Source organism: Thunnus maccoyii, chromosome 18 (assembly GCF_910596095.1).
Source record: "Thunnus maccoyii chromosome 18, fThuMac1.1, whole genome shotgun sequence".
Lineage (NCBI taxonomy): Eukaryota > Metazoa > Chordata > Actinopteri > Scombriformes > Scombridae > Thunnus > Thunnus maccoyii.
In genome coordinates, this window is record NC_056550.1 from 6425005 (window position 1) to 6452548 (window position 27544).

General features: G+C 42.7%; 1 protein-coding gene across 4 annotated transcripts; it reads right to left on the reverse strand.

Moving 5' to 3' along the window:
* Positions 1-4514: 4514 nt before the first annotated feature.
* Positions 4515-27541, reverse strand: wizb (WIZ zinc finger b). 4 transcript variants are annotated; one of them, XM_042391570.1, is made up of 17 exons: positions 25886-27541; positions 25152-25329; positions 24852-25056; positions 24467-24542; positions 23244-23392; positions 21491-23143; positions 19797-20237; positions 18365-18757; positions 16319-16459; positions 15264-15827; positions 14654-15109; positions 14026-14532; positions 13303-13878; positions 12973-13184; positions 9941-10190; positions 8603-8768; positions 4515-7626 (listed from the first exon to the last, which is right to left on the reverse strand). In XM_042391570.1, the coding sequence occupies exons 2-17, from the start codon at positions 25257-25259 to the stop codon at positions 7251-7253; spliced, it is 6273 nt and encodes a 2090-aa protein (XP_042247504.1). In that variant the 5' UTR covers positions 25260-25329; positions 25886-27541; the 3' UTR covers positions 4515-7250. The 4 variants fall into 4 exon arrangements, with proteins under 4 accessions (XP_042247504.1, XP_042247502.1, XP_042247503.1 ...); XM_042391568.1 differs by having other exon boundaries at positions 9941-10253; XM_042391569.1 differs by having other exon boundaries at positions 9941-10253; positions 25152-25356.
* Positions 27542-27544: the final 3 nt, after the last annotated feature.

Below are 27544 nucleotides of genomic sequence, written 5' to 3' on the forward strand. Positions count from 1 at the left end.
AGAAGCAGAAAAAGCTGGTAAGACCAGAGAGTATGTGTGCTGTCCTGTTAGGAGTAAATGGGGAAAGTATTGCCCCAAACTGTGAAGAAACTCACAGATTTGGCTTCATTTTAATTTATTTACTGGCTTTGTCCATCCAGAGTAATATATAAGAATGTGACGAATGTGGTGAAGAATGTGCGTGCTCCCCGTAGGGTATGACGTGATAAGAGAATTTTGAGGAAACAGCTGGAGTGCCTTATTTTGTCACACTTTGATTAACATCATGATGATCAGGAAGCTGTGTAGTTCATCAAAGATCACCACTTAGTTTGGTTCTTCAAGCAAAACATCTTCTGATAAGACCTCAAGCATCTTGGTCTTGGTTTATACAGTTCCTGCTTTGAATTCATGTCCCGAGTCCTATTTTTCCATTACAAAATGTAAATATGATTGCAGCTATGAAGTGGTGACCTTGCTGAATTAAGGACACAGTGATAAGAAGTTGCTGCTCGGTTGGAGGATTGAGTTGTTTATGGATTCATTTGGTGCTATTTCTGAATGTTTACACTGACACGGCTTGTGTCAGAAGTCAACAGATAAATGGCTCACTAAAATGTGTCTTTACATTCCAGTTTTGACACATTACAGCGCACTTTTTACTGTCCTCTTATTGGAATCTGAATCCTAGAGTTACTAACAATAGAACATAATAACTCTGTAATATTTACCATCTGTGTCTTACCGGGGTTATTTAACTTTTTAACATGGCTACATAGTTTTTATTTATATTTCAAAGATATTTGTGCGCCCGAGGTGTTTGTGTATTGGCACGCAGTCAGAATGTAACATCTGCAGCTGCGCCAGCGTGGTGCAATTTTTCTCCTCTTGTTTAAGTCCAAACTCAACATCTTGTGTGGGTGTCCCCTTTTTATTTAAAAATGAGACATTTCCAAACTTAACAATGGTAGTTATAAATAGTATTAATGAATAGTTTCCGCATTACTTTTTTATGCAACTCCATAATAAGTAGGAGGAAAGGTGTTGAGAGCAGTTTGCGCAATTCTGTTTTGTTAAATGCTTTGAATGGACCAAGTAATTTTGACAACATACTGTAATCACGGAAATTCTAAAAGGATCCCGGAGAGGGTTAGGATTAGGGTTTTTTTTTAAGAAATTTGCACAAGTACACAGTTGTGTCTTGTACTTGGATGTTACAGTAATGAACCCACCGTATCTGTATGAGTTTCCCGTCACTGCATGAACTGAAATTAGTAAAAACAATATAATCCACAGAGATGTTCTGAGGAACACAAGACATCATTGTCCACTTGGATGAGTGTGGGTGATGCATGTCCAAGCAAAACAATGTGGAAAAAGCACTTTGCGTCTCTGGATATTTTCAGTTACAGGAATCATCTACACACTATGTAACCCTGGTTTGACAGAAATATAATATAAGCCTCTAAACTGTCCACTGACATAAATCCATAAAACCATAGAGATAAAAATGTCTTGGAATTTACTGCTAATGCATGAGTCTTCAAAAATGCAGTGCTGTGGTGCCCATCTTGGAGAACTCATTAACCTCACCATTGATCAGAATTATTGCTTTTACTTGAAGACACAAGTCAGGTTAATAAGAATTGATCTTGAAGTGGCATCCTGGGTTTTAGGATGAGGGTATTAGTGTCATAAACCATGAAGTAAAGACATTAAAGTCTGTCTGTCACGCAGATTCATTTGTCTCCTCACTGAGCTTATGAGCAAATGCTATTAAAGGATGCTCATTCTGCCTCATTAAATCTGAACTTAAAGTGGCTGTAATCAATATTTTTTATCAACAATGGATCATGTGACTGCCTGTATGAGAAAGGAGTCACTCGTATTGATCAACCCACAGAGACTTATCGTCCAACTCTGCAGTTCAGTTTAGCTAATTGTTTTGGTTTTGCGGCCTGCAACTTTAGTGTTTTGCTTCACTCTCACTGCTCTCATCAGCATCATTTTCATTCACAGTAGGAAGCTGTTTTCAGCAAAAAAGCTGACTGTCTGCTACCTGCCCAGCACCAAACAACTGGCAGACAAAGAGTCAGATATTTTCCCTAGGAGTGTAAGTTAGAGGAGATCAGAGGCAGAGCTAAAGGAGAGTGAATATTGGACTTAGATTCATCAGGTGGACAGAAAAACAACTCCAAATCCATGCTAATGATAATCTGTGCTGCTGGATGTGTAAATAAACAGCTGTTTGTTTACCTTGTTTCCGCTGCTCCCAAGTGGCCAAAAAGGTCTTCGTAAATGTTAGATCAGATGAGCTGGACGGGCGAACTCTTGTGAGCACGGTTAGGGTTAGGCTTATGGTTAGGGTTAATGTTAGGGTTAGGGTTAAAACAAAAGGTTAGGTTTAGGTATCCTTCTTCTGTTTAGTTTAACAGCAGCTGGGATCCATAAATATTGCATTACTGCCATCTACCTCCTGCATTTGTGGATTTTGTGTGACACACACAACTCGGTACAACATTCTCAAAAGGATCCACACAAGTAGGTTAAGATTCACAATACGTCTCCATTTAAAAATGATAAGTTAGCAATTTGCAAATGAGGATCGTGGATTGTGAATCATAAGCCATGCAAATGGGGATGTTTGAGTGAGAATATGAAAATGTATTTGCACAAATGGTTGTGTTTATTTACAAATGATGATACATGAATAAATATATAAATTAGAGGCATTAATTTATGAATGTTGATGCATATTTTCAGGTCAGTTTACATTTATTCAATGATGGGTTACAGATACAAATCACTCTGCATTTATTTATGCATTGTGTTTGACAAGTTACATAACTTGACATTTGTTTGTGAATACTAATGGGACAGTTTTAAACCCATAAAGATCAAGTCAAATCATCCATTAAGACCACACATCTTGATCCATGCTTCAGTTGATCCACTCAAATGTGATTAAAAAAAAAAAGTCAAATTTATTTCTAGGCACACATGCCCAACAGACCCGCACACCCGCATGTTATCTATCAGTTTCAATCAAAATGGCTCTTAGCCTCAATTTCCTGTCCAACAGATCACAAAGAGGGGATGTCAGAGATGATTACTATAAACATGGTACCATTTTAGCATCTTTGTTGTTTTAGCTTTCTGAAGTATGTTAATGATAGCCTAGCACTTGTTGGCATTATGTGTGAGAAATGGTGGCATTTGCACTTGAAATAAATAAAGATAAATCCAAAATCTTATTTTATCCAGTAACACACGACACACTCCTGATAACTTGCAGGCTTGCAGGCAATAATCAGATTTCCTGTGTATTGTTGTAAATAGTTTCAAATATCTGGGAAATGTGACTGACAGCTATCTGAAGTTCACAGAAAGTATTAATTATATTTTTGAAAAGCCACACAGAAATTCTATCTCCTTAGAGAGTTAAAGCTGTATGCATTGGTTGATTAGTTCAAGTCCTGAAGGAAATATCTCTCTTTAGCAGCTAAATGCTTCTCTGTGTTCACCAGGGTTTTCAGACCTTCTCCGCTGAAAACAGCTGCCTGCCACGGCTGAAAACAACGTGATGAGATCAGTAAGAGTCAACCCAAACAGTAAAGTTGCAGGCTGCAAAACCAAAACAATGAGCTAAAATATGCTATAATGCTCCGTAGACTTGAGGGGAACAGCAGAGTCGGGGGATCATTTTCTGTGGGTATGTCAGTATGAGTGACCCCTTTCACATACATGCAGTCATATTTCATTTATTGATTGTTATATGAAATTATTCATTGTGGCAAATTTAACACATTTTTCAAGTGAGTAAGCATACTTTGGAAATGGTACGCAAGAACTTGTGTTAAGGATTTTATTTTTTTACGCTAATGTGGTGTGGACATTTGAATGTTAGGAATAAAGAAAAACTACAGAGAATAGTAAATATAGCTGGTAAAAATAAAGGGATGCCCCAGGTGCAACTGAGGACAGGATATTAATTAAACACTAAAAACAAAGATTTTCACACCGTCACAAACAAATAAGAGCTACCAAAAAAAGTGTATTTTTTTATGTTTTTATATAACTGTATCTACCTTGTTGAGAAAACCACAGTCTCACCACAGTGTTCATTTAGTAGCTGTTCTGGAGCTTTCAATCATATCATGTGATCTTCATCAGCAGATGGAGTTTGTTGTCAAGCCATCTCAGGCGTTTTATATGATTTTTTTGGCTTAAAAACTGACATGATCAAAAGCTCCTGAGCGTCTACTACTGTCTTCTGTTGTTGTTCTATATGTCTGCAATTAATTGGACTGTACAGACAATTTAGAGGTCAATGAAGTTCCTGACCAAGTCCTCTTTATTACCTGCCCTGTGCAGTCAAATCTGCTTGAAATTAACTATGAAATGTAAAAATTGTATTGTGACTCCCTCTAGTGGAAAAAAATCATTTCAACCAAAGAACCTGCACACAAACCTCCAACAATGGTTGACATGGCTGATGTGCTTTAATGTAACAATAAAGGCAACAAGTCAGTGTCTGAAATTGAAATCACATTTATTGTTTGTTCTGGAGTTGATTCACTTAAAACTTAACCCTTTTGTGTACAGTACAGTTTTTTTTCCTCAACTGCATCTTTTTCTTCTATCGTCATCATTGTCATCTCACTTGTCTTTTTTTCACACTCATACACTCACGCACACACGCACACAGAACAGCCAGTTACACTAGCTGAGGCTTATTCTTAAAGGGGAACTCTAATGCACCGGCCTCTGATTCACATCTCACACAGTAATGCAGCCACAGACCTGCGAGAGGCTACAGCGTTGAACTCTTATTACTCTGAGAATGCAGAGAGGATAATACCTCACCGTGCAAAGTGGTCCCCTTCAAGGCCTGATTTTTAGAGTCCTTTGATACCAGGACGTGACAATCACATTAAAATGTTTTCCTCACGTTCAGTCACTCGCAACTCACCGCCTCCCGACCTGCAACATTCTCACCAGCACCAAAGTTTCAGCTTGGAGAGACTAACGGATAAAAATAAAAAATACTCTAAGATTCACCTTGCAGGACTGCAAATACAGAAATGCACAGAGCAATAAAAAATACATAGCATCAAAGGTTGAAATCAAATCACGATAGAGGAATTAAGATCACTTATTTTTTTTAACTACCTTGCTAATCGAACTGCTGATGGCTCTACTAGCATCAACAGTTTCTTAAGTACATGTAGTTATATAGTATGTATCTATACTCCATAAAAGGGGTCGGGGTATCGTTTGGATTGAACAGTCATGTTTCAAACATGGCAACACTGAAACAAAGTTTAAAAGGTCATCAGCCTACATGGACCCTTTAGTTATTGCTTCAGTTCTAGGTTGATATGAACGCACTCTGAAGCAATGTAGAAAGAAACAGACCGCAGACTTCAGTCTCAGGAGCCTGCCGCTGCTCGCTCCTCTTGTGAGCCCGAGGTCAGATGTGTTTCTGTGTTTGGACTCAGGGCTGACAGTTCTCAGGAGCCCTGTCTTGAAATAAAGTTTGGTTTGTGTTCATGGTTAATTGGAATAATCTAACCCTACAGTAACAACATAAGTCCCATGAAGCCAGTCCAGTAGCCCGAGTCTTTCCAACCGTCGGGGAACTTGCATGCAGTGGATGCAGATCACCGCCGGTTAACTGTTCGGTCCATTGTTCAGCGTGGAGCCTCGGGGAACTCGATAGCTGTGCAGAGTTTCCTCCACCATCATATCCAATGTAAACAGCTTTTACAGAGGCAGGACAAGGAAGTAAACAGACTCTTTGGCACATCCTAACACAATGACGGATGCATGTAAGTCCTGATCAGACCACTTACAGACAGGCTCCCACATTTAGTTCATGTTGAGCTACGGAGACGTCTTCCTATCAAGCAGTTTTACTTCTGTCTTTCTCTTTAAAATTGGAAACAAATGCACATTTGCTATGTATGTATGTACACAAACTATCACACACACACACACGCTCACACACGCTCACACACACACGCTCACACACACACACACACACTGTGCACCAGTGTAAAAGTGCACTGCTGACCTATTTTCAAACGATCCAAAGTTCTACTTTAGCTTTAAAATGACCTAGCTTACCACATTCAGATGCATAATAATAAATAAATAATAATTTGGGTTACATTAAAAAACGGCAGGAAGAAAATGGCAACACTGTGAATGGAAAATCTAAAACTTGAAATGTGTAACCTTGAATGTTTTCTATGGCCCCACTTCTCGAATCCAGAGAGGCAGATTAAAAAGCAACTGTGCCTTCAGCACAACAGCAGCCCTATCTGCAGAAAACAGCAGACTGTTGAGTAGTAACATCATGAAAAGGTAAAACCATCAATGGTATAGTAATATGGGGCATATGTTTGATTGTGTATGAATGTGTGCATATAAGGTATTAATAGGTGCTTTAAGCTACATTCAAGCAAAATCTATATTTTGGGGACAGTATTACATTATAAAGTTAACTGGGGGATCTTCCCTTTTTGGGTGTGCTTCCACTTCTTGCTCCTTTAACCAATCTGAAATAGTCAAATTCCACCCAATTAAAATGGGCGTTTCAGTAAGTGCTCAGTGACAATGTCAGTATTAAAAGTGCCATTTTTAACACTAAGTGTTACCACGTGTTTAAAGTCTCAACCACAAGACTAGCATAATTATAAATGTCATATAATCTCAGTCGGGACCTTTAGGTTAGAGGCTGAGGCCAACGCTACCAGTGTGCTCTCACTGAGATGTTGCTGGTAGAAATGGTCAGAGTCTCGCAGGTCTTAGTAACACACTGTTCATAAGGGGAAAGGCATGGGGTAAAAATGAAGTGGACAAGGGGGGTTGAAGTTTGATAAGGGCTACATTAACCCCTAAACCACCCAGTGAATGGGCGGAGGGGTACAGCAACGGTCCACATCAACATCTGGACATTCATATTAAACAAGGCAAACACAAAACTTTAGTTCATCTCTCCTCAAAACCTTGGACAGTGCCCACAATCACCCATCCCCGGCGCATGGATAAGCCAGGAGAGCTTCGTTCCCATGGTAACAGGACTTAGTAACAGTCTAGAAAGCTGCTTCAAAGGTGCTTGGGGCTCAGAGAACTCTTTGGAGGGGAAACACACCTCCTCAACAACACTTTGTGAAGGCCAAAGGAAAGAAACGGATGGAAAAAAGAAATTGTAAAGGCAGGAAAAAACAAAAGGGGTAAAATGATAGCGGGCGATGAATTTGAGCTTACGCCGTTTGAGTAGTGAGGGGAATGGGAGTCGGAGTTAGGGTGGGCTGCTCCTCTGAGACCTTTACTATCTCTGTGGCAGTGACAGTCGGAGCGCACTCAGCCGGCGGCGTAGGGGAGTGGCTGTTGGGAGCTGTGGTGCGGGTCGGGGTGGAGGTGAGGGCGGGTGTTGTAGAGGTGGTGCTGGAGGTAGAGGTGGAGGCTGGGGCAGAGGCCTGGACCGGGGCTGGGTCATCAGCCGGGGCAGGGGGTTCAGCGGAGGCTGCTTTGGGTGCAGCAGGCTTGTTGTAGTTCATCTTAAGGATGTGTTGCTGGAGGTGTCTGATCCAGTCCTCCTGCACCGACAGCGGACCGTGGAACTCCACCTCGCAGAACCTGACGCAGACCAAGAAACACATTTAAGCTGGGTTTTAAATAAACTGAAAATAGTGAAATAACTGCAACATTTACTGTGACTTAAAAAAAAAATTAAAAAAAAGACAAACTGATGCTGTTAAATTCAGTGCCTCCCTCAGGGGCAGCCGATTCTGTTAAAACTTTTGTACTGCAGTAATATCAGAACTTAAGAACTCATTCATGTTGCCTGAAAATCCCAAATGGTTCACTATTCTCAATATAGTGCATTAGCAACCAAAAGTGGAGTAGTGCTGGGCAGGGGGTGGGGGTGGCGATTGCTGCTTGGGGAGTAAGTGACTATTTAAAACTTAGTTCCATTAACAGTTCCATTAACAGGTGAACTATGTAAGATTTGGCCAGGATTTTAGTTCAAAACATTTAAAAATTAACTAAAATTATCAACATAATGTAGAGAAACAACAGTTTTCTTTCTACGTATTGTGTCACAGAGATATCTACTTAAGTTACAATACTAACAAGCTAGCCCGTCCTGTCTCGTAATACCACTTTGTACCTCAAGGGCAATAGTGAGTCACTGTAGCATCAATTCTGCCTTCAGTCCAACACAAGAAGATGAAGTAGTAGCACTGCCATGAGCAACTGGCCAGCAATGGTGGAGATTTTGAGCCAGGCTAAAAGCTGCTGCAGGCTAAGTTTCGCTATAGGACTGTTAATATGTTACTTTATTAAGTTTCAATATTTTTTCAGCTGAGAAAGTAACCATTTGGAGTCCCAATGCTGCTGGGGTGATATGTCTGGGAAGGGGGGTGTTTCTAATGATATGCTTCCCCCTATTTGTTTGGAGCAGGTGGCCAAATCTTACATATTGCACCTTTAATGCTTCTGTCTCAAAATGTCTAATGTCGAGGGCCCTGAACATTTTCTCATGGGCCCTGTGTGAGTCCCCAGGTTATTATTCTGGGAAGTCCTGCTCTAACATTCAAGTTTTACTCACCGGCACTTCAGGGTGTAGAACTTGCCCACCAGTTTGACCAGTGGGTAGGAGGGTGGTTTGGGCACCAGGGCGGGGACGGTGCCTGTGCGGGGAGGCTTAGGAGGGCCGCTGTCCCTCTCCGTTCCATCTGGGCAAGACGGGTGCTTCAAGGGCCGACGCTCAAAACCTTAGCAAGAGGGGAGGAGGCAACATACAGTGTTGGTGCAAACTGGAGCTGCACCAAAAGATGTCAGTGTATCAGTCCATTATTATCCAGAATGCAGTTATTTTGCTGAAAGCAGATAAGGTGGAGTTTTGTTTCTAAACACAGGACAATCTTTTCTCATTTCATGTGGCTTTTGTAACGTTAATTTTGTACAAATGTTCTTCAGTGCTTCTCTTATAAAATGTGGCCCTTTCCTTAAAAAAAGAAAGTTAATTCAATGTTAAAAAAAGAGAAAGATAAAAGGCAAGTCACTGTCACTAAAAACAAAGACTAGCACATTACTGTGGCTCTCTTCCTATAACATTTCATTTATTTCCCCTGATGAAACCCCCCGCTTTCAGTGCTTGTGTTTTTCTTTAAGCATAACAGACTCTTTATTTGTCTTGTATCTCATGTATCCCACAGATTTTCCTGCTACTGCATGGCTGCGTCCACTCACCCCTTCTTAATCAACACTGTCCTGCTACACGTTATATATTAATTTTTTCAGACTTTCCTAATTTTTGCTTTTTTCTTTCGAATTACTGGACCATTTTACTTCTTCGGTATTCTTCAAATTATTCAAATAACATAAGAAAAAACAAGACTAAGAGTGTACAGCCATGCTAGCGACTCACCATCTTAGTTTAGCATGTCAGCATGCTAATATTTGCTAATTAGCACTAAAGACACAGTTCTGCTGAGGCTGATGGGAATGTCTACATCAGTGTTGCAGGTATTTGGTCATAAACCAAAGTATTGGATAAATTAAATTTTGATCTGATGATGATGGTAGAGAAAAAAAATTAAGAGATCACCAACATTTTCACAATTCATCCTGAGGGGAACCTCATGGTGGTGCTAGAGAAAGGGGATCAGCTATGTTATTAGGATTCATCTTGTAGAGACGATGTACAAAGCCATATCATTAGTGTGACTAAGTGGCTAAAAACAGCAAACCAATCATAGGAAATTTCAGTAGTTTGAGATTTTTAAGAGTCAAATGGTTGAAATGTTTTTCTCAGAAGCATATAGTAAGTCCAGCACCACCTTGACGAGAAAAAAAAATAATCAACTGACAAGGTACAAAACGTGCAGGCGTATGTACCTGCCTGAGTGCATGAGAGCAAAAGCACACGCTGTCCCTCACGTACCTCTAGGCAGGCGGACGTTAAGCTCACTGCGTGCCACCTGTGCTTGAAGTGGGAGGCTGCTGATGAGCCGCGATGGGCTGGGACTGCTGCGGCCAGGCCTGAAGGGAGCAGCCTGTTGGTTGGTACCAGCTTCACCCTCTGTGGTCTTGGAAGAGCCATGGCTGACCTCACGGCTCAGTGGCCGCACCAGGCTTACAGCCAACGAAGAAGACCACTGGGAGGAGGAGGAGGAGGAGGAAGAGGAGGCCTTCTGTGATGAGATGGGGAGGACATGATCAGAATCCGTTGACGCAGAGAAAGGTGAGCTGCTCTTCTGGAAGATGGAAAGAGATGAGTGGTCTTATAAGCAATATATCAAGAGACACTTGAGCTGCCATGTCCCGGTGTACCATGATACTACTTTTAAAAATAACTAGTTATATTAACATAACTAGTCATTATATATAGCCAATTAAGGTGTCAAAATGTCTCTTTCAGCACACTTTCTTTATATAAAATTGATAACATTCATTCTAATCTTAAATCTTAATAGTTCAACATTTTGGGAAATACACTTGGTCACTTAGTTGCCAAGAATTAGACGAAAAGATTGACACCACTCTCATGTCTGTGCAGTAAATTTGAAACTACCACCAGCAGCTGGTTAGCTTAGCTTAGCATGAAAACTACAAGCTACAGTAGCTAGGCTCTGTCCAAAGATAACAGAATCTGCCTACCAACCTCTTTCAAAGATAATTAATTAACACGTTATATCTTGTTTGTTTAATCAGTAAAAAAACCAAAGAGTAAAAATGACACATCCAGGAAGTTACTGTTTCTGGCCAAGACAAAGTCTGTCATATAATCCCCCCCCTAAAACCACAATGTGCAGTTTTTACACTTTGGTTTTTGTATGCATTAAATGAATGAGATATAACGTAGTAGTTCTAGGGGTGCTGGCAGATAGAATTTGTTTCCTTTGGAAAGAGCCAGGCTACCCGTTTCCCACGTTTTGAGTCTTTATGCTAAGCTAAGCTAAGCAGCTGCTGGCTGTAGCTCCATATCCTGTACAGACATGAGAGTGGGATCAATCTCCTCATCTAACTCTTGGCAAGAGAAGAAATGAATATATTTCCCAAAATTTGAAACTACTTCTTTAAAGCAGTAAGGCGTTCATATATGTGCCAAGACTATAAGTAGAGATAAGTATGTCAGTTGAGAAATGCCTTGAGACTAATGCTACTGGAACTGACCTAGATCTAATGGGAAATGCCTAGATTTTCGTGACCAATAATACCAAACATACTGTGAGCTTGTTTTACAATTACTTTAGCAATGTCAGTGTTTTAACATACCACATATAGTCTTACTTTTGACCTTTCAAGCACACCTGCCATTAATCAAGTGCTAATTAAGAGCTCAAGGTTTTCAATGTTAGGATCTGAGAACTTGGCAATTAAACGATCCTCATATGCTGGCTTTGTGCTTTAAGTCATCAGTATCACTGAGATATTGATAATCTTTACTCAAAGTCCACTTACTAGCTTTTTCTAGAGCTGTCAACCACATATCACGGTCTTTATCAGCTGTAATCGTTGGTAGTAAGTAAATAATAATGCTAATAATTATATAAATAAAAATAAAGAAATTAATGAATGAATGATGACCATGAGATGCATTTGAAAGTTGTAGAAAAAGCAAGTAAGTAGACCATAAGAAGTAATTGTTAAAAGAAAAGGCCCTAACAGCCCTACAGCCTACACAGGTGTTTTCACTTATGTTTCCTGATTAGACCGGAGTTTAAGAGTTTGGTGATAACACAACGGGTCCTTTTTCACATCAGAAACTTTGACTTGTCATGGTATGAAAAGCTCAGGTGTTACTAATAACATTAATGATGGCTCCGTTCTATTAAGTGTCCCGGCTGTAAGTCATGACAGTGTGATTGTGAAATGTCAAAATGTCTTCAGACAAATAGACGCATTCCCAAAATGAATCTAAATGAACTCTGATAGAAAAAGGATTGTGCAGAGCAACTTATGTTAAAAGCATATGTGGACAAGTCAAAGGGTACACTTTAAGTCCCCTATTTAGCAAGAAAAATGTACAGTATGCATTGTTCAGTTCACTTCTTTTCTAATTTTTGTGCATTAATAAACATGCACGTTGCTTGCACAAGAATGTTAAACTATGGAGTGTTGTGTAGAGAAACTGTAGCGATGTGTTGGTATTGTGCTGATCTGGTCAATTTCTCGTTGTGCTATAAGTCATTCCTTGGTTCTTAGATACATATCTAACAGTCCAATACATACAACTTAGTTGGGTTCACTTCTCCAGGATGATAAAACCTTTACAATAAGATTACAAGGACATTTAAAAGGTAATCCATTCTGTATGTGTGTCACAGCTCAGGGAAAAGGTGCGATGGTGACGCAAATGCACCAGAAACTAATTCAGGAGGGAAGAAAGAAAGAAAAAAAAAAAAACGTACATTTTCTTCTATCAACAGCATGCCATAATTTATCTGAAGATGAAACATAAGCTGCCAGGCACCCTGGTTACTATGGCAACTATCAAGTCAATAGCTGAGTCGTTCTGGCATCTGTCCCCAGTGATTTTTGCTGGGTAAAGACACAGGATCTACAGTACGGCTCAAAGCTGACAACAGACAACACGTCTGAAGCTTTCCAAGACATAAAATGTCTGTCGAGCCACCAGCTGAGGCATGTTAGATCTCCAAACATGACGCCTATTCAGAGATACTGAGAGGAAAGTGAGTGTGTCAGAAAAGTAGCACAGTGGGTTATGCTCTTGTATTGCATAGCTGCTTGGCTTTGTGGGAGGCACAAGTTCTGCTACTGATATTTTACATTTTTCCTGCAAGAAAAAATACATTCACACTGGCAACAACAGACTTGAAATGTCAGAGGTCAAAGATAAATTCAAGTAAAGCCTGGCGCTCACTCTGTTAATAAAAACACTTGCATTAACCTGAGCTATTAGACTAAAATGATCCACCAACAACAAATGAACCCCTGACTGCTTCCTCTCACCTTCTTGAGGGTGGAGCGGTTACCCTGCATGTAGCTGCGGTGCATCTCCAACACCTTCTGCGGCCTGCTGCGCATCCAAGCGCTAAGCGTCTCGATAGGGGACCCATTAACACACCACTCAGTCACACCAAACTGCCTTAGGTGAGCTCGCGCGTGGCTTGCCAAAGCCTTACGGTTCTCAAAGTAGAACCCACACAGCTCACAGCTGGGATCTGAAAAATAGGGGGCAGGAGGCAAATGAAGGGCAATCTCTTTTTGAGAATGATGATCAGAAAAAATGAGATCATTTCTGCATAACAATAGAAAAACAAAAACCTAACAGTGACTCACCCTGGTGTCCGTGCTTGTCTGGGGAGGATTTTCTTTTGTAGGAGAACTCATGTGGCAGAGGTGAGAATGTCTTAAGCTGATGTGGCGGTGAGTGGGCAGTCTCCACTGATTGGGCATCCTCCGACAGAGACCGTTTCCCCAGTGGAGACATCCTGAAGAACTTCCCTGCAGGTGGGGTAGCAGAGGGGCCCACGGACCCCAGGCCCTGCTTATGGAGCCTCGACCCTGACTGCAGCAAACTGAGAGGAGATTTACGGTATTTGGAGGTCTGGTAGCCTGAAACACCCAAACTCTCTGAACTGCCGGCGCCGCCCATGCTCTCCCACAGGGGACTGTGGGCTCCCTGGCTCGACTCCTTCTTCACTCCCTGGTCTGAATGAGAGGAGGCGTCTACCCCTCTCTTGTGCATAACCTCTCTCAGGGTGTCAATGGGCGAACCGTTGACAGTCCACTCTGTAATGCCCATCTGGCGCAGGTGGGAGCGGGCGTGGCTGGAGAGGCCTTTACGGTTCTCAAAGTATTCCCCGCAGAACTCACAGCGAATATCCCTTGTAGGCTCCACTTCATGGGCCATGGCTGTGGAAGAGCCACAGAGAGAGTAAGTAAGAAGTAAATGCAATGTAATGCACTATATCTGCTACTGAGTCTGCAAGTATGTTTGAAAGTTTCCCTAAACTGCTAAATAAACTCTGAAGAAACTTAGTAATGTAGGATTTACGTTACCCAAGTTGAGGGGGAACACACTGTCAGAGCTGCTCCAGCTACAGTTGAGAGGTTCAGCAGAGAAGCCGCCAGATCTCCCCACAGCTCCTGGTGTGGTGACCTCCAGCTGCACCGGCTCAGGCTTCAGCTTGAGAATCAGCCCACTAGACGACGTCGGTGGAGCTGAGCTCGACTTAGAAACTGCAGGCTGAGGAGGACTAGAGGGACGGGCGAAGGCGAAGGGTAGACGACTGAGGAGGTTGGCTGAGGGAGAGGAGGAGGTTGACAGAGGGGAACGAGGGGGTCCCGGAGAGGACGGAGGTGGAGTTTTAAGAGGTTTTACAGGAAGGGCGCAAGGCAGGCCCCGCCTGCTGATGATTTCCCGCAGGGTGTCAATCGGGGAGCCGTTAACAGACCACTCAGTAATGCCCATCTGACGCAAGTGAGAGCGGGCGTGGCTGGAGAGCCCTTTACGGTTCTCGAAATATTCCCCACAGAATTCACAGCCTATTTCCTTCGGAGGTTCACCTAAAAGATTAGAAAAGTGAACTGAGACATATTTAACAGATACAGCCCACTTTATGTGAAGCATTTATGACTTTACACAACATACAGGAGAGCCCCATCAAAACTGTGAAACAACACTCACTGTGTGGAAGGGCCATGAGCTCCCCACTACTCAGGCGGAAGACCTGCATGGAAGAGGACTTGTGTCGCTTGGCAGGTGGGCCAAGTAAAGATGAGGCAGAGGAAGAGGTAGCTTTGGATGTCGACCCACCCCCAGCTGTGGTCACCTTATAGAGGAGGGATGAGGAGGAAGAGGAGGAGAGGCTCAGCAGGGACTGCTTTGGGGAGGAGAGTGTCGTGGTCGTGAGGCCCCGCGGTTCTGTGTGGCTGTCGAGCTGCAGTGCACTGGCTTTGTGCTTGAAGTCATCAGTATCAATGAGCTGGTTCAGGAGGTCAATGGGAGAGCCCTTGGATTCAGAGTACTCCACCCCAAAGTGCCGCAGGTGGGCTCGTGCATGGCTGGATAAGCCTTTCCGTGTCTCAAACCAGGCGCCACACAGCTGACAAACTATGTCCTTATTGGGGTCCACCTCGAGTGCTGCACATTAAGAAGAAATAACTACACTAAGACTTATAAAACTCAAGAATTAAAAAGGAACTCTTCTAAAATAATGCAATCCATTCATATGAACAGAGAACGATACAATACAAAGTTATCAGAGACAGACTTTAGTGGGGGCAATTACACTTACTGAGGTTGAGAGGTGCGTCATTTTCCTGCGGTGCCCAGATGGGTTTGGATGTTGTGATGGCGGCGGAGGGAGAGAGGTTAGAGGTCAAGCTTTTCATTCCCCCAGCCTTGTGCTCTGGGGAGCGCAAGGGGGAAGACACAGGCAGTAGAGAGGAAATGGGGGCTTTCCTCACTACTGAGGAAGGGGAGCTAGAGTGAGTGGGAGCTGGAGAGGCACCAGGAGAAGGTGTAGGTGTGGAGGAGGAAGAGGGTGGCACTGCTTTCGCCGCTTTGGCCAGTACGGAAAGGGGTATTGGTTTCTCGTCTAAGTCCATGTCTTCTAAGTCCTCATCTTTCTGAGGAGCAGAAGCAGAGGCGTTCTTGGCTGAAAGGGGCTCCAGAAGAGATGAGCTTATTTGGCTGTCTAGATTTCGCTCCTTGGCAATTTGGTAGAGGAGGTCAATGGGTGCCCCGCTGCTCTCTGAAACACTGATACCCAGCTGGCGCAAGTGAGAGCGGGCGTGGCTGGACATTCCCCGCCTGGTCTCAAACTGAGCTCCACACACCTCACACTTCAAGTTGTGCACTGCAAAAGAGAGAAGAGGAAACATCATGAATTCGGGCAGTGATGCGCCTTACAGTGATCAAAATAACCTTTCATAAATATTTAACAGTAACTGTAAGTATTTACATTCTGCTTAAGTATCATTTTATTATATATTTTATTACATGCAATATTAACACAAAGTTTGCAAAGCAACAACAGGTGGCTCAGGTTCTTTTAGAGGCCACAGATATCCCAGAGGACCTGTCACCTCACTTACCCTTCCTGTCTACATCTTCACCCAGTCTGCAGTAACACTACCAAGTGTTGGAGGTGCTCTTTTTAGTCCCTAAATACATTTGTCTGCCTCCTCCCTGGAGACTACCCTCTCTGATGTAGTGTCGCCACGCCTCAATGTTGACCTGAGGTCAGTTTTACAATTTCCCCACTGACAGCTATGATAAGGCTTGGCTGTAGCAAATCCAATCCCTTGTCAACACTCTGGGCTCAGCACTCCCATATTTCTCTCTCACCCTTGGTGTCTGCATCCTCCCCGGGAGAGAGGCTGTCTTGGTCCACGCTGCACAGCCCTGTTTTCCCTGGGCTTGGGCTCAGAGCATCCAGAGCTGGAAGCTGCAGCTCATCCTCATCCTCAGCTGCTTCCTCCTCCTCACCTAAAACATAACACACAATATCCATTTAAGTGTAGAAACGCCATGTTAATTAGGACAATTAAGAGTGATTGTGATAATAAAATACCTTGAAATAAATGTCAGAGGTTGAATCTCACGACTAATTCTATTTTCTATTCCCCCCAAAAAAGTCAGCCTTTTAAAGTCTAAGTGTATTTCTGAGTGTCGTGAGATAAATAAAAATGCAGCCTGAGAGCAGAAAAATCAACTCAGTCTTGTGAGCTCATTGCTTATAATTTATCAGTCCTTGTAATAACAGCGAATTATAACGTCTTCTGTAACGAAATGTACATAAAAAATAAAGTAATGAAACCCTGTCAAAAAAAAGTAAGAATTGCACTACTGTATGAAACAAACATGGCAGTCTTGGTTCCCCGCAGTCAGGCATTCCCGGGACAAAAGTGCCATTTTCTGCGACAAATCGGTAAATCAAAGGAGACGTGGAGACAGACAATGCTTTTTGTCTGGTGGGCGGCTCTGCGCTTGTCAGTTCATCTCTTGACTGTAAAAGAGCGGCGATGTGACACCTCGGAGCGCAGCGTTATAACACCATCCATTATAAGCAAGACAACACTAAATAATCACCGGAGTCTTTTATGAAACGGAGCAAAGTAGCAAAACGCTAACTTGACTTTGTATCCCTTCAGGCTGAGTCGCCCAACACTGAGCAACCCGATACTTCCAAGAAAAAGTGATACTTCGATTATACTCCGTTGATCCGGATAAGTTGTAATAAGATTACTGACTATGACCGCTTTCAGTCCACAAAGTTGCCATGTTTCCAGTGCAATCTCACTGTTAGTTTATTATTTTTAAAAAACATGCACAAATGCATGCACTTGAAAGCACAGCGTGTCCTCTATCAAAAATCAAAGGAAAGTAAAATGGCGAGGATTGGGCAACAGTAGGTAATTTTTGAGATCCTGCAGCATTGAAAATACTGGACGTCATCCCAGACGTGCACAATTAGAAAAAAAAAACCTGACGAACATTAAGGAAACACAAACTGTAACAACAATAGCCTATCACAACAGCGAAAATCTGCACAATTTACCCGCGCGTGCATAAACGGGAACACCCGAAACAATCACAATGACCCGCTTTCTGAGCTTTTGACATGCATGTCATGGGCTACCTGCATGGCTGTGCGCGACACTGCTTTTCTTTACGTGCTCTCACACATGATGAAGAGTTTTTCATGGCTGTTTGTCTGGCTACAATGTGACAGAAGACGCGGCGCTAGACGCGTAGTGCGACGCCGCCGTGTGATCCGAGGGCACGCGGTGCACAGGAATTACACCGCGCGCTACTCACCGGTCCGCAACCGCAGTGCATCGGACTCCCGGCAGCTGAAGCCAGACAGCTTTTCCGCTATTGTTTGGGTCTGCGGGGAGGTGGAAGCAGCCATTTTGCCCCCATATGCACCGCTGAGCTAAGGCGTGACCAATCGAGTGGAGGCGGAGGTTGGGATAAATGCACCGAGTGCCACATCAACCACGGGCATCAGGGACTCTCTCTCTACACACACACACTAACACTCACACTCACTTTCTCTCTCTGTTAAGGCTGATATTCTCAACAGCCACCACCAACCTTCAACACAGTGCACAGCGGTGTCACCCAGGTCAGACAGTCCAGTTTTTATTCAGCATAAACAGCAAACAGACAGGTGCACTTCAAACACTAACAGCATCTGAACTCACATTTCCCACTGCCTTATGCATTTGTATATAGTCTTCTTCAGCTCTCATGGCATCATTACTGTGGTCTAAACTGCAAACACTGAAGGAGTCACCAGGTAATAAAACACGTCAGCAACTAACAGATCTACACAACTCATGAGTACACACTACTACTTCTAAGAATGAATCAACAATGAAGACTAACCTTCAGACTCTTTTACACCATCCTCGCTCTTCCAAGGTTGAGGAGATGCTGAAGGCAGTGCATCAGAAACGGCAGCACTCAGCGTCCTTTCACTTGTCTCTCCCTCCAGCTTCACCTCAACAATTCCCTCCCCTTCCTCCTCCATTTCACCCTCCTCTTCTTCCTGTATAGAGCCGGGACTCCGGGGGGGAGCTGTGGGGATTACAAGGTCGGGCCTGCTGGAGAACAGCTCCCTCAGGATGTGGATCGGTGAGATGGTAACATCCCAGTTAGTGATGCCGAAGTCCCGGAGGTGGGCCCGGGCATGACTGGACAGGCCAGCCCGGGTGTCGAAGCCTGCGCTACAGAACTCACAGTGCATCACACTGAATGTGTCCGGGTCAAAGTTGGCAACTGTGGAGAGGACAGGCGATACAAGTGGAAATTTAGACGTGTGACTAAATGTACAGTATGATACTTAACGCCAGTGGTTCCCAACCTTTTTGGCGTGTGACCCCTTAAATCCAAGCAACGTCTTCTTGTGACCCCTAGTCACCGGATGCACAGGTCTACCAGTTGTGGTATTTCTTGACAAATACTGTATTGATCACCAGTTAAATTTGGTACACACATTCATGTCCCCCTCAAGATGAATCGTAATAATGTTGGTGACCCCTTAACTCTAGATGTAGCATCATCATCAGGTCAAATTTTTATTTTGTCCAATATTTTGGTTCATGACCAAATACCTGCAAAACTAATGACATTCCAGTTCACCAGCTTTACTTTGTGTTTTTTGCCAATTATCTAATTTTAGCATACCAACAAACTAAACTATTTGCTGAAGGTGGTAACAGTATAACTGCTAAACATCAGCATGTTAGAATTCTCATTGTGAGCATGTTGTCATGCTGGTATTAACACAGAGCCTCTGGCATGGCTGTAGACTTAGTCTTGTTTTTAGTAAGTAAAATGATTTGGTAATTCACAAGTAAAAAGCAAAGATTTGAGGAAAGTTTAAAAAAAATGAGTATAACTGTTTAGAAGAAACTTTTTTTTCAGGTTTCTATTCTCTCTCTCTCTTTTTGTCTGTCGCGACACGTCAGATTTATTTTGTGACCCTTTTGGGGATCCCGGCCCCCAAGTTGGGAACCACTGATTTACATTATAGTAACTACTTCTAAAAAACTAAAATCTAACTTTATTTGTTCTACTGGGGATGAAACAGGCATTTAAGAGACTTATCATATAGTTAATAATCACTTTAGCTCATGTTTTTCAGTAGGGCGTCTGACATTGTCAGACAACCTACATCAGAGTCATTATTCCAAGAACATTTTAACAACAAAGACAACAACAAAGACAACAAAAAAGGCATTGTCTTTCTGGCTTTCAGAATTTGATCAGACAACATCTACACAGCCTAAAGAAATACACGCAACAAGATGCTGACCTTTTTTTTTCTTCTTCTGATAGGAGAACTTCTTCTCAATGGCATTGACTTCCTCGGGGGATATGAAGTGACGCACATTGTAGCTGACGCCCACTCGGTTCAGGTGACCTCTCACGTGATTGGCAAGCCCAATGCCATTATGAAATCGATCAGGGCAGTAGGGGCATTTCCTCTCCACACTCTTCAGCGTCTCTGCATCCTCATCAATCTCGTCTCTGTCTTCATCCAAGATGCCCTCTGACAGGAAACGTCGCAAACGTTCCTCGTCAATGTCATCGTCATCATCATCACTGTCAATTTCTGCAGGTGCAGCAGTAATCCGGTTGCTCCTCCTCAAAAAGAAAACCTTTCCATCTTTCTCTGCCTCCTGCTTGTCTTCGTCCTTCACGCTCTTCTTAGGGGAGAGCGATAATGTGGCACTTTGCTGTGCTGAACAGTCGTCTGGAAAAGAAAAAAAAAAATCAATTTTGAATAAACAGACAAATCCTTCTCAAATTGAAACAGTGTCATTTGAGGCTGCATACCTTAAATACTATATGTGCATCTGGGGTTGTAGGCAAGAGCGCCTGTAGAGCTCCATTTGAGAAGCTCTTTAAGTCTGTCTGACCTCATTTACTTCTTAAAATGTTCCAAAAACATTTATACTTTGACCTCAATATCTCAACACTTCAAAGAGTAATTCTGTTTTATTACAACTTTTGTTTTATTTTCATAGTTTGGGCCATTAACCATACTTTCTACAAGTAATAATCACATTGCACTCACATTGTACTCATCAATTTAATTGCTAACATCTTATTAACCAGCTTTCTTTGAGGATTTGTAGAAGGTTGTGTCTGTTCAACCGGCAAGTATTGACTGCAGAGGTTGTGACAAAAGCTGTGAGAACTTGAACCTGCATTAATTGGTTTTTTAACCACCTGGGTGCAGCTCAACAGGCTGTGCACAGCATTAGCATATTATCACCTTATAAAGTTGTTAATGACTAACATGTTAGCTAACAGTTGTTTTTACACATCAAGCAGATGCAGGGCAGCATTAGCACTTAATTGGAGTGGTGTTTCTGACCACATAAGTCTAACATTCACTCTCCTTTTAGCTCTGTTTTAATCTCCAATAAATTCAGAGAAAATATACATATTTTTTATGTTATTTGCCAGTTGCTAATTTTGTTTTGCTGTTTGGTGCTAGGCATGTGACGTACAGTGGGTTTATCAGACTTTTTTCTCTGAAAACAGCTGCCTGCTTAGGAAACAAGGTTGATGAGAGCAGTGGTTGTGAACTAAAACAGTAAAGTTGTAACTGGAAATCCAAAACAATGAGCTGAAAGACCCTAAAACAGAACTGCAGAGTCAAGTGATAATTCCCTGTGAGTTTGTCAGTACGACACCTTTCACATATTACACATAATCATTTGATCCTTGGTAGCATAAAAATAGGAATTTGTGCAGCTTTATTTATTTCTACATGATCAGGTTTTATGAACAATTATATAACAAAGCTATGAGCCAGCAGTGTGTAAACTGTGAGTTTTAGGTAAATTATTAAAATGTCTTATTGTTTTATCCAAATGTTCAAACCCATGGGGGACATAACAACTTGCATAGAAATCAAGTTGAGAATGACTTAGTGAAACTTTAGCTTTTCAGTGCAGAGTTGCAATATAATGTCTTCAGTCTGCCATTTAGTCTCACCTGCATGTGCTCTGGTGTGCTGTTTGTTTCTCACAGGTGAGTTAGCATCTTGTTGGGACAGGTCATTGTCAAGCTCTGTGCACTGATCTTCATCTTGCTCTTCTTCACTGCCAGAGAGCTTGTCGTCATCCAGTCTTGACTGAAACTTGGCTAGATCAGTCCAAGTCTTCCCTCTCCTGCTGAATCGCCTGTTCCCAACACACTTGAAGACCACCCGGCTTGCGGGCCGAGCTGCAGCGCTGTCTGGTGTTGTGCTGTCCTCAGAGGCAGTGACTCCTTGCTGGCTTTTGCCTTGAGTGGCGTTGGGCAGGGATCCAGACCCAGAGAGGTGGTCAGAATCTGGGACAGGGTTTGAAATTTGAGCACCCACATTGGACCTTGAATGCTGGCCAGTCTCATCAGCCTGTGCCCCACTGATGGAGACCTGTTCTGGGTGAACAAGTTTCTGGTGTTCTCTCAATACGGTTTGACTGGAGGTCAGGAAGGCACAATGACCACAGGCCAGGGAGGTGGATGCCAAACATGATGGTGAACCAGGAGATGAGGAGTCACTCCGGAGAGCGGGCTTTTTCCTGTTGTGGGTCTTGGTGTGATTAGCCAGTGCCTGGGAGGTTCTTGTGCTGAAGTTACACTTGGAGCAGACAAAGCGGCGGCGGTAGGCAGAGACACCTCGGGCCTGAGCTGGGCTTCGAACTGAATTGTGAGGAGTTACAGTTGTATCTGAGTCAAGAGTTGTCTGGTCTCTGTCTGATGTTGAAATTGGGGCTGGGGATAGAGGTGGAGCTGTAACTATTTCTGGGTCTGACCCTTGGCCTGGAATCGAGACCGGGCCTGCGTCTTGCATAATAGCTGTGTCTGGGCTTTTAAGCTTCACCACCTTACTGTCCAGTATATGAATCTCTTTTGCCTTCCCATTTTCATTCAGTTTCTCAATCTCCTCCAGGATCTTCATACGGGATTCCTGGTGCCTTCGGTGGTGGTCTGCCAGCGCAAGCCGATTTGGCAGGTTCCATCCACACTCAATACACCGAAAACGGCCCCCCTTTCCTAAACGCCTGCCGCATCCCGCACCACTGTGACGGTGCTCAGTCATGTGCTCCTGCAGGTGGACCTGCTTTTTGAAGTAAATGCTACATTCCACACAGGTGAAAATGTCCTTACCTGGCTCTACCCCGCTTTCTTCTTCTTCTTTGTCTCTTTTCCCTCCTCTATCTCTGAACTTTATTGGTTCATCCACTGCTCCCTCTCCAAAGTTGCCCTCTTCAAAATCATAGACCCCTCCACCTAAGCTCAGCTGTGTCGGCGCTACAGTTTTGGATTTTTGAGCTTCCACCTTAGCCACCTTGCCAGTCTCAGGCAATGAGCGCTTCAAGGTGCCAAGGCCGGAGAAGGGCCTGAGCAGGACCCTCTTCTTTCTGCACCGCTGAATGAATGTGCAATGAGCCCAGGGAGCAGGAGGGGGACTTTCCGGGTCTGAGTCTCCAGGGAATGTGTACACATCTCTCTCAGGCTCCTTGGTTTCTTTTCTCTTGGGCATTCTCTCTCCCTCAATATTGTCTGCCTCCTCCTCCATTTGGCAGCCGTCCTTTGGTTTTACTTTGGACAGAAACAGCTCAGTTGCCTCAGATACATTCCAGACTTCGCTGTCTGCCACTGTGAAGAGAAAACAGGGGAATTATGAATGAGTGGAGCCTTAAGAAAAGAAAGATATCAAGTGTGCAGGCAGATTTTGTTTCTTCATTACGGTACCCACATTCTGTTGGGCCAAGCCGAGATGTATTTGGCTCTTCTGTCTTTGTGCTCTCATTGTCGTCATTGCGCCCCTCCACAGGGGTAGGCGAATCAGTCTTACAACGAAAGTGCTGCAGTTTTTCAGGTTCTTGATCATCTTCACTATCAAGTCTGAAAAGCACCGGAGGAAAAAAACATTAAAATTTAAGAAGTGAAAGCGGCATCACTGCCTAGAAGAAGTCAAAATTACAGATCATGTGCAAGCTCTTATTTACAGGGTTATAACTACCGCCGAGGACACCGAGATCATGTCCTCTTTCATTTTTCGGGGAATTTTGTGGGTTTTAACAGACTGGGGGAGTTCAATGAATACACATGGTGGATATTTTTCATGATGGTGGGTATGATTCCAGCAGACTTACTATATCTGATTTTGACTACTTTTGCACTGAATAAATAAATACATAAAGGATTCACTGTTTCCCCTTCATAATTTTATTAGTGGCATGGTGAGGAAGCATTTAGACCTTCACATGGGAAATAAAACAGTAATTCTTAATTTTATGGATCTGTAATTCCAAAATAATTTCCACTGAATTTTTCTACTAAAAACTATGGACTTTAGCGGTAGTGGTTTCCGCCTACCACCACCTCTGCAGCTCAGTAATTAACATCTCGTTTATTTAATCCACACAAGAACTGAAATTGTTTTGTTACTGGGATTGTATGCTGGACCATTTCTAGGCCAAGAGCAGTGACTTCCTCAAATCTCTGCTGGTTGCTTGGCAACCTCCCAGTGACAGGACTTCAAGACTTGTAATTTTTACACTTATGGATTAAATAAACATAAAAAAATAAAACATGTTAATTAGAAAGCTTTATAGGTGCTGGCAGGTGAATTTTGTTACAAGTTTCCGGTCTTTATGCTAAGCTAAGCTAACAAGCTGCTTCACATTTACAAGAGTGGTATCGATCTTCTCATCTAACTCTTTGCAAGAAAGTTTCCCAAAATGTCAAACTATTGCTTACCCAATTTATATGCAGCTGTTGATTCCCAGAGAAATTTAAGGATGGCTCCATTTAAATACAACTTTCAGAAAATATTTTTTTCCTTGCAAAAAAAAAAAAAAAAAATCTGCCTTTGTCGTTGTCTTTATGGCTGTGTTTCTTCTTAGTTTGCCAAACTAACCAGCTGATTTTGCCACCAAACAACATGCTCCCCTTCCTACTGCACTTCCTCCTCACCTGAGTCCAGAAGAAGGAGATCCTGGGCTGTGAGCAGCCAGACCATGAGGGTTAGAAAAGTGCTGTAGCTCCTCCTCTGACACATAACAGCACACAAAACACACAACCACAGGAACATCACTCCACAGCTTAACAGTTAAAATCCACAGTCAAAAATACAGTGCATACCCGCGTTATACAGAGAGAGAAAGATGAGAGACTTCTGACTACAAGCAGACTGAATCACATTTAAAACAATAAGGGGACAACAGTGATAGGTACACTGATGGCATTGTTCATTAGCTAAATTCAGTACTACTACAGATTGTAATCACTACCTCGCTACCAGTTTCTACTCTTGAGAAGTGTGCAACAAGTTTCCAATAGATATTGAGCCATGTGTTACCATCTAGTGTTTCTTTCTCAGAGTCAGAGTCCCAGCTTAGGGAGGAAGGAAAGGCTGAGGACCTGAATCTCCTCTGTGCGCTCCTCCCTGGGTCTGCACTGGGTGACTGAGTGCCCTCAGTCTGCTTGGAGCCCTCATCTCCAGGGTGGCCCCATGAACATTTGGCAGACATCAGGCCGTCTCTCACATTTGACGAACATGAGGACTAGTGGTAATAATAAAAAAAATTACAGGGCGTTTACAAATTGTTGTCGGGCAACGGGAATGACAGCAGTAATGATTTTAAGATGATGTATTTACCTGTAAGGTGCAGTTGAGGAAAGTAGAGGTGACAGGGTTTTGTGCTGAGTTGAAGGGTGGGGGCCCATAGCTGGTCCCTGGGGTTAGAGGTCGCCCTTCTGGCTCCATTGTCCCCCAGAGAACAGTATGGAGTCCCACTGGTGACCAGCCTGCCTACATTGTGCACTCTCCTCTTATTCTGGAAACATTCACACGTGAACACACACTAAACAAAAACACAAGTTTTTCATGGCTTAAAAGTTTCACCCATTATTCCCACAGCCTACTCAGTTTGCCACTATACTTACTGTAGTAATTTGCATGCAAAATGTTTTTTTAAACAGCCAGCAGATTGTAAGTAAGAATCAAAAAGCATATCAGACAACATGAAAGTGTCAAATCTGCAGAATCTCTGATGTTTTGGCTGTCCTCAATATTTTTCCCCAGTTGCAGTTTTCGGACTGTCTGACCTATTTTCACAATATGTCTGGTCTTAAAGAATGGAATAGGGCGCCCAAATGGTTACATAAATAAGTGGCCTTTATATTCAGGCCCATGTCCTCTCTTGCTGCCCCTCTAAAAAGCAGGAAAATGCCCGGGTGCATAAGGTGTCCCACGGACTGGCCTCTGTTGCTTCAGAGGCTGATATCGATCCGGTTGTTGTCAGGTGACTATAACAACAATGCATCCATGCACAATTCCTTTTAAGCCTCAAACGCCCATAAAATTGCAGTTTTTTTGCAGCAAATACTCACTGAAATCGGCCTGGTTTGCGGATCGCAGGGAAAGGCTTGCTGTTTAAGCACCGCTCGTCATACTTGAGGACAGAGCTGAAGCTTTACGCTGCCGAGACGATGCTCGCAACAAGCTTTGACAGCTCACATGGAGAAACTTGCTCTTTTATCGGTGCTCAGGCTTTTTTTTTCTTTGCATGGATCCCTTGGAAGATGCCAGACAGAGGACTCCATGTTATTTGGCTTGCAGGCACGCCACGGCTGCGTACGTAACGTCGACGGGGAGGGCGACGAGAAGAGTTTCGAGTAACCCACCACCGGGGCCAAGTTTAATAAGTTCAACTTTTACTAATGCTTTGTCTTTATTTTTCATTTCTACGTACTTTCACAAACGTGAGCGAAAGGATGTTTGTTGTGCAGCGCTATGATCAAAGTGACACTTTTCTCTGCGAAAAATACAAGAGTGATCAGTAAACATTAGACACTGATAACTTTATTAATATCAGACATTCATTTATGGAAACAGGTGAAGTATTAATTGTCATTTGTGCGAATTTAGATTCAGTCGTTAACATCTAATTGGCCAATCATTTAACCACTGTAGTAAATAACATGTTTACAACTCATGGCAGATGTTTCCCTCGCTATAAAATAAGCACAGTGTGGGTGTATGGTATGCAAACTCGTTAACAAAATTCCTTAAATGCTGGAAATCAATAAACGCCTTACTACTGGTCATTATATGGTCATCTGGCGCCCTCTAGTGGTCATAAATAGAAGTGTGTGTTTGTATCATCGAGGCCACTTTTCACGGTAATCGAGAAGGGTCCGGCTGCGGCCTGTGTACCGGGGGGCGCAACGAGAGCATCCAGTTAATAAACCCTCGGGTGTAATCTCACCTCTCACCACAATGTGGGTTGCAATGGCAGAGTGGCGCTGTCCGTGTTTCTGGTTACTTTAGATTTCAACCACGGATGTTTATATGGTACATCCATGATCTGCACAGTATTTTAGTCAATATAAGTGCAACTCAGGACTGTAGTCACATAGGAAGAAGCGTTTTAATGATTTGTTCTCTCTTTCAATGTCACTTGAATAAAATGAAAGAATCAAACATGCAGAAATCTGTCTGTCAAAAATATATAAAGGAGCAGACAGCCAATCTGAAGCTAAACAATACTTCCACCACATGGAGTTGATGTCACTTGTGCAACAAACCAAGTAGCACATTCCAACTGATAGAAAATGCAATTATGTTTATTTTATTGCCATAAAAGGAATTACTAAGCTATTTCATACTTCAAAATTATAAATGTCATGCTGCAATTCATACATCATAGATTAATTTTTCAGCACATATAATACAAAGAAAAATTTTCACATTTTTCATACAGGACTTGAACCCACAATGATGTGAGTTCAGCAAAGTGCTACAATAAACTGAGCTAACAGGAGTTCAGCAGTGTGCTGATAAAAGTGCTCTTTTGCTTAATTAATTGTTTTGGTTCTGTTCAGTTTTGCAGTAATATTTTACTCTCAGTGTTTTGTGTGTAATATCTGCTGCTCTCTGGCTGCTCACATTACAGTTTTTGGCTTTGCATGTCTGTTTCCTTCACTGTGATTTGATGTGATCAGTGATTTATGTCTCGGGTCAGTTCTTAAACCGGACTTGATTTAGTC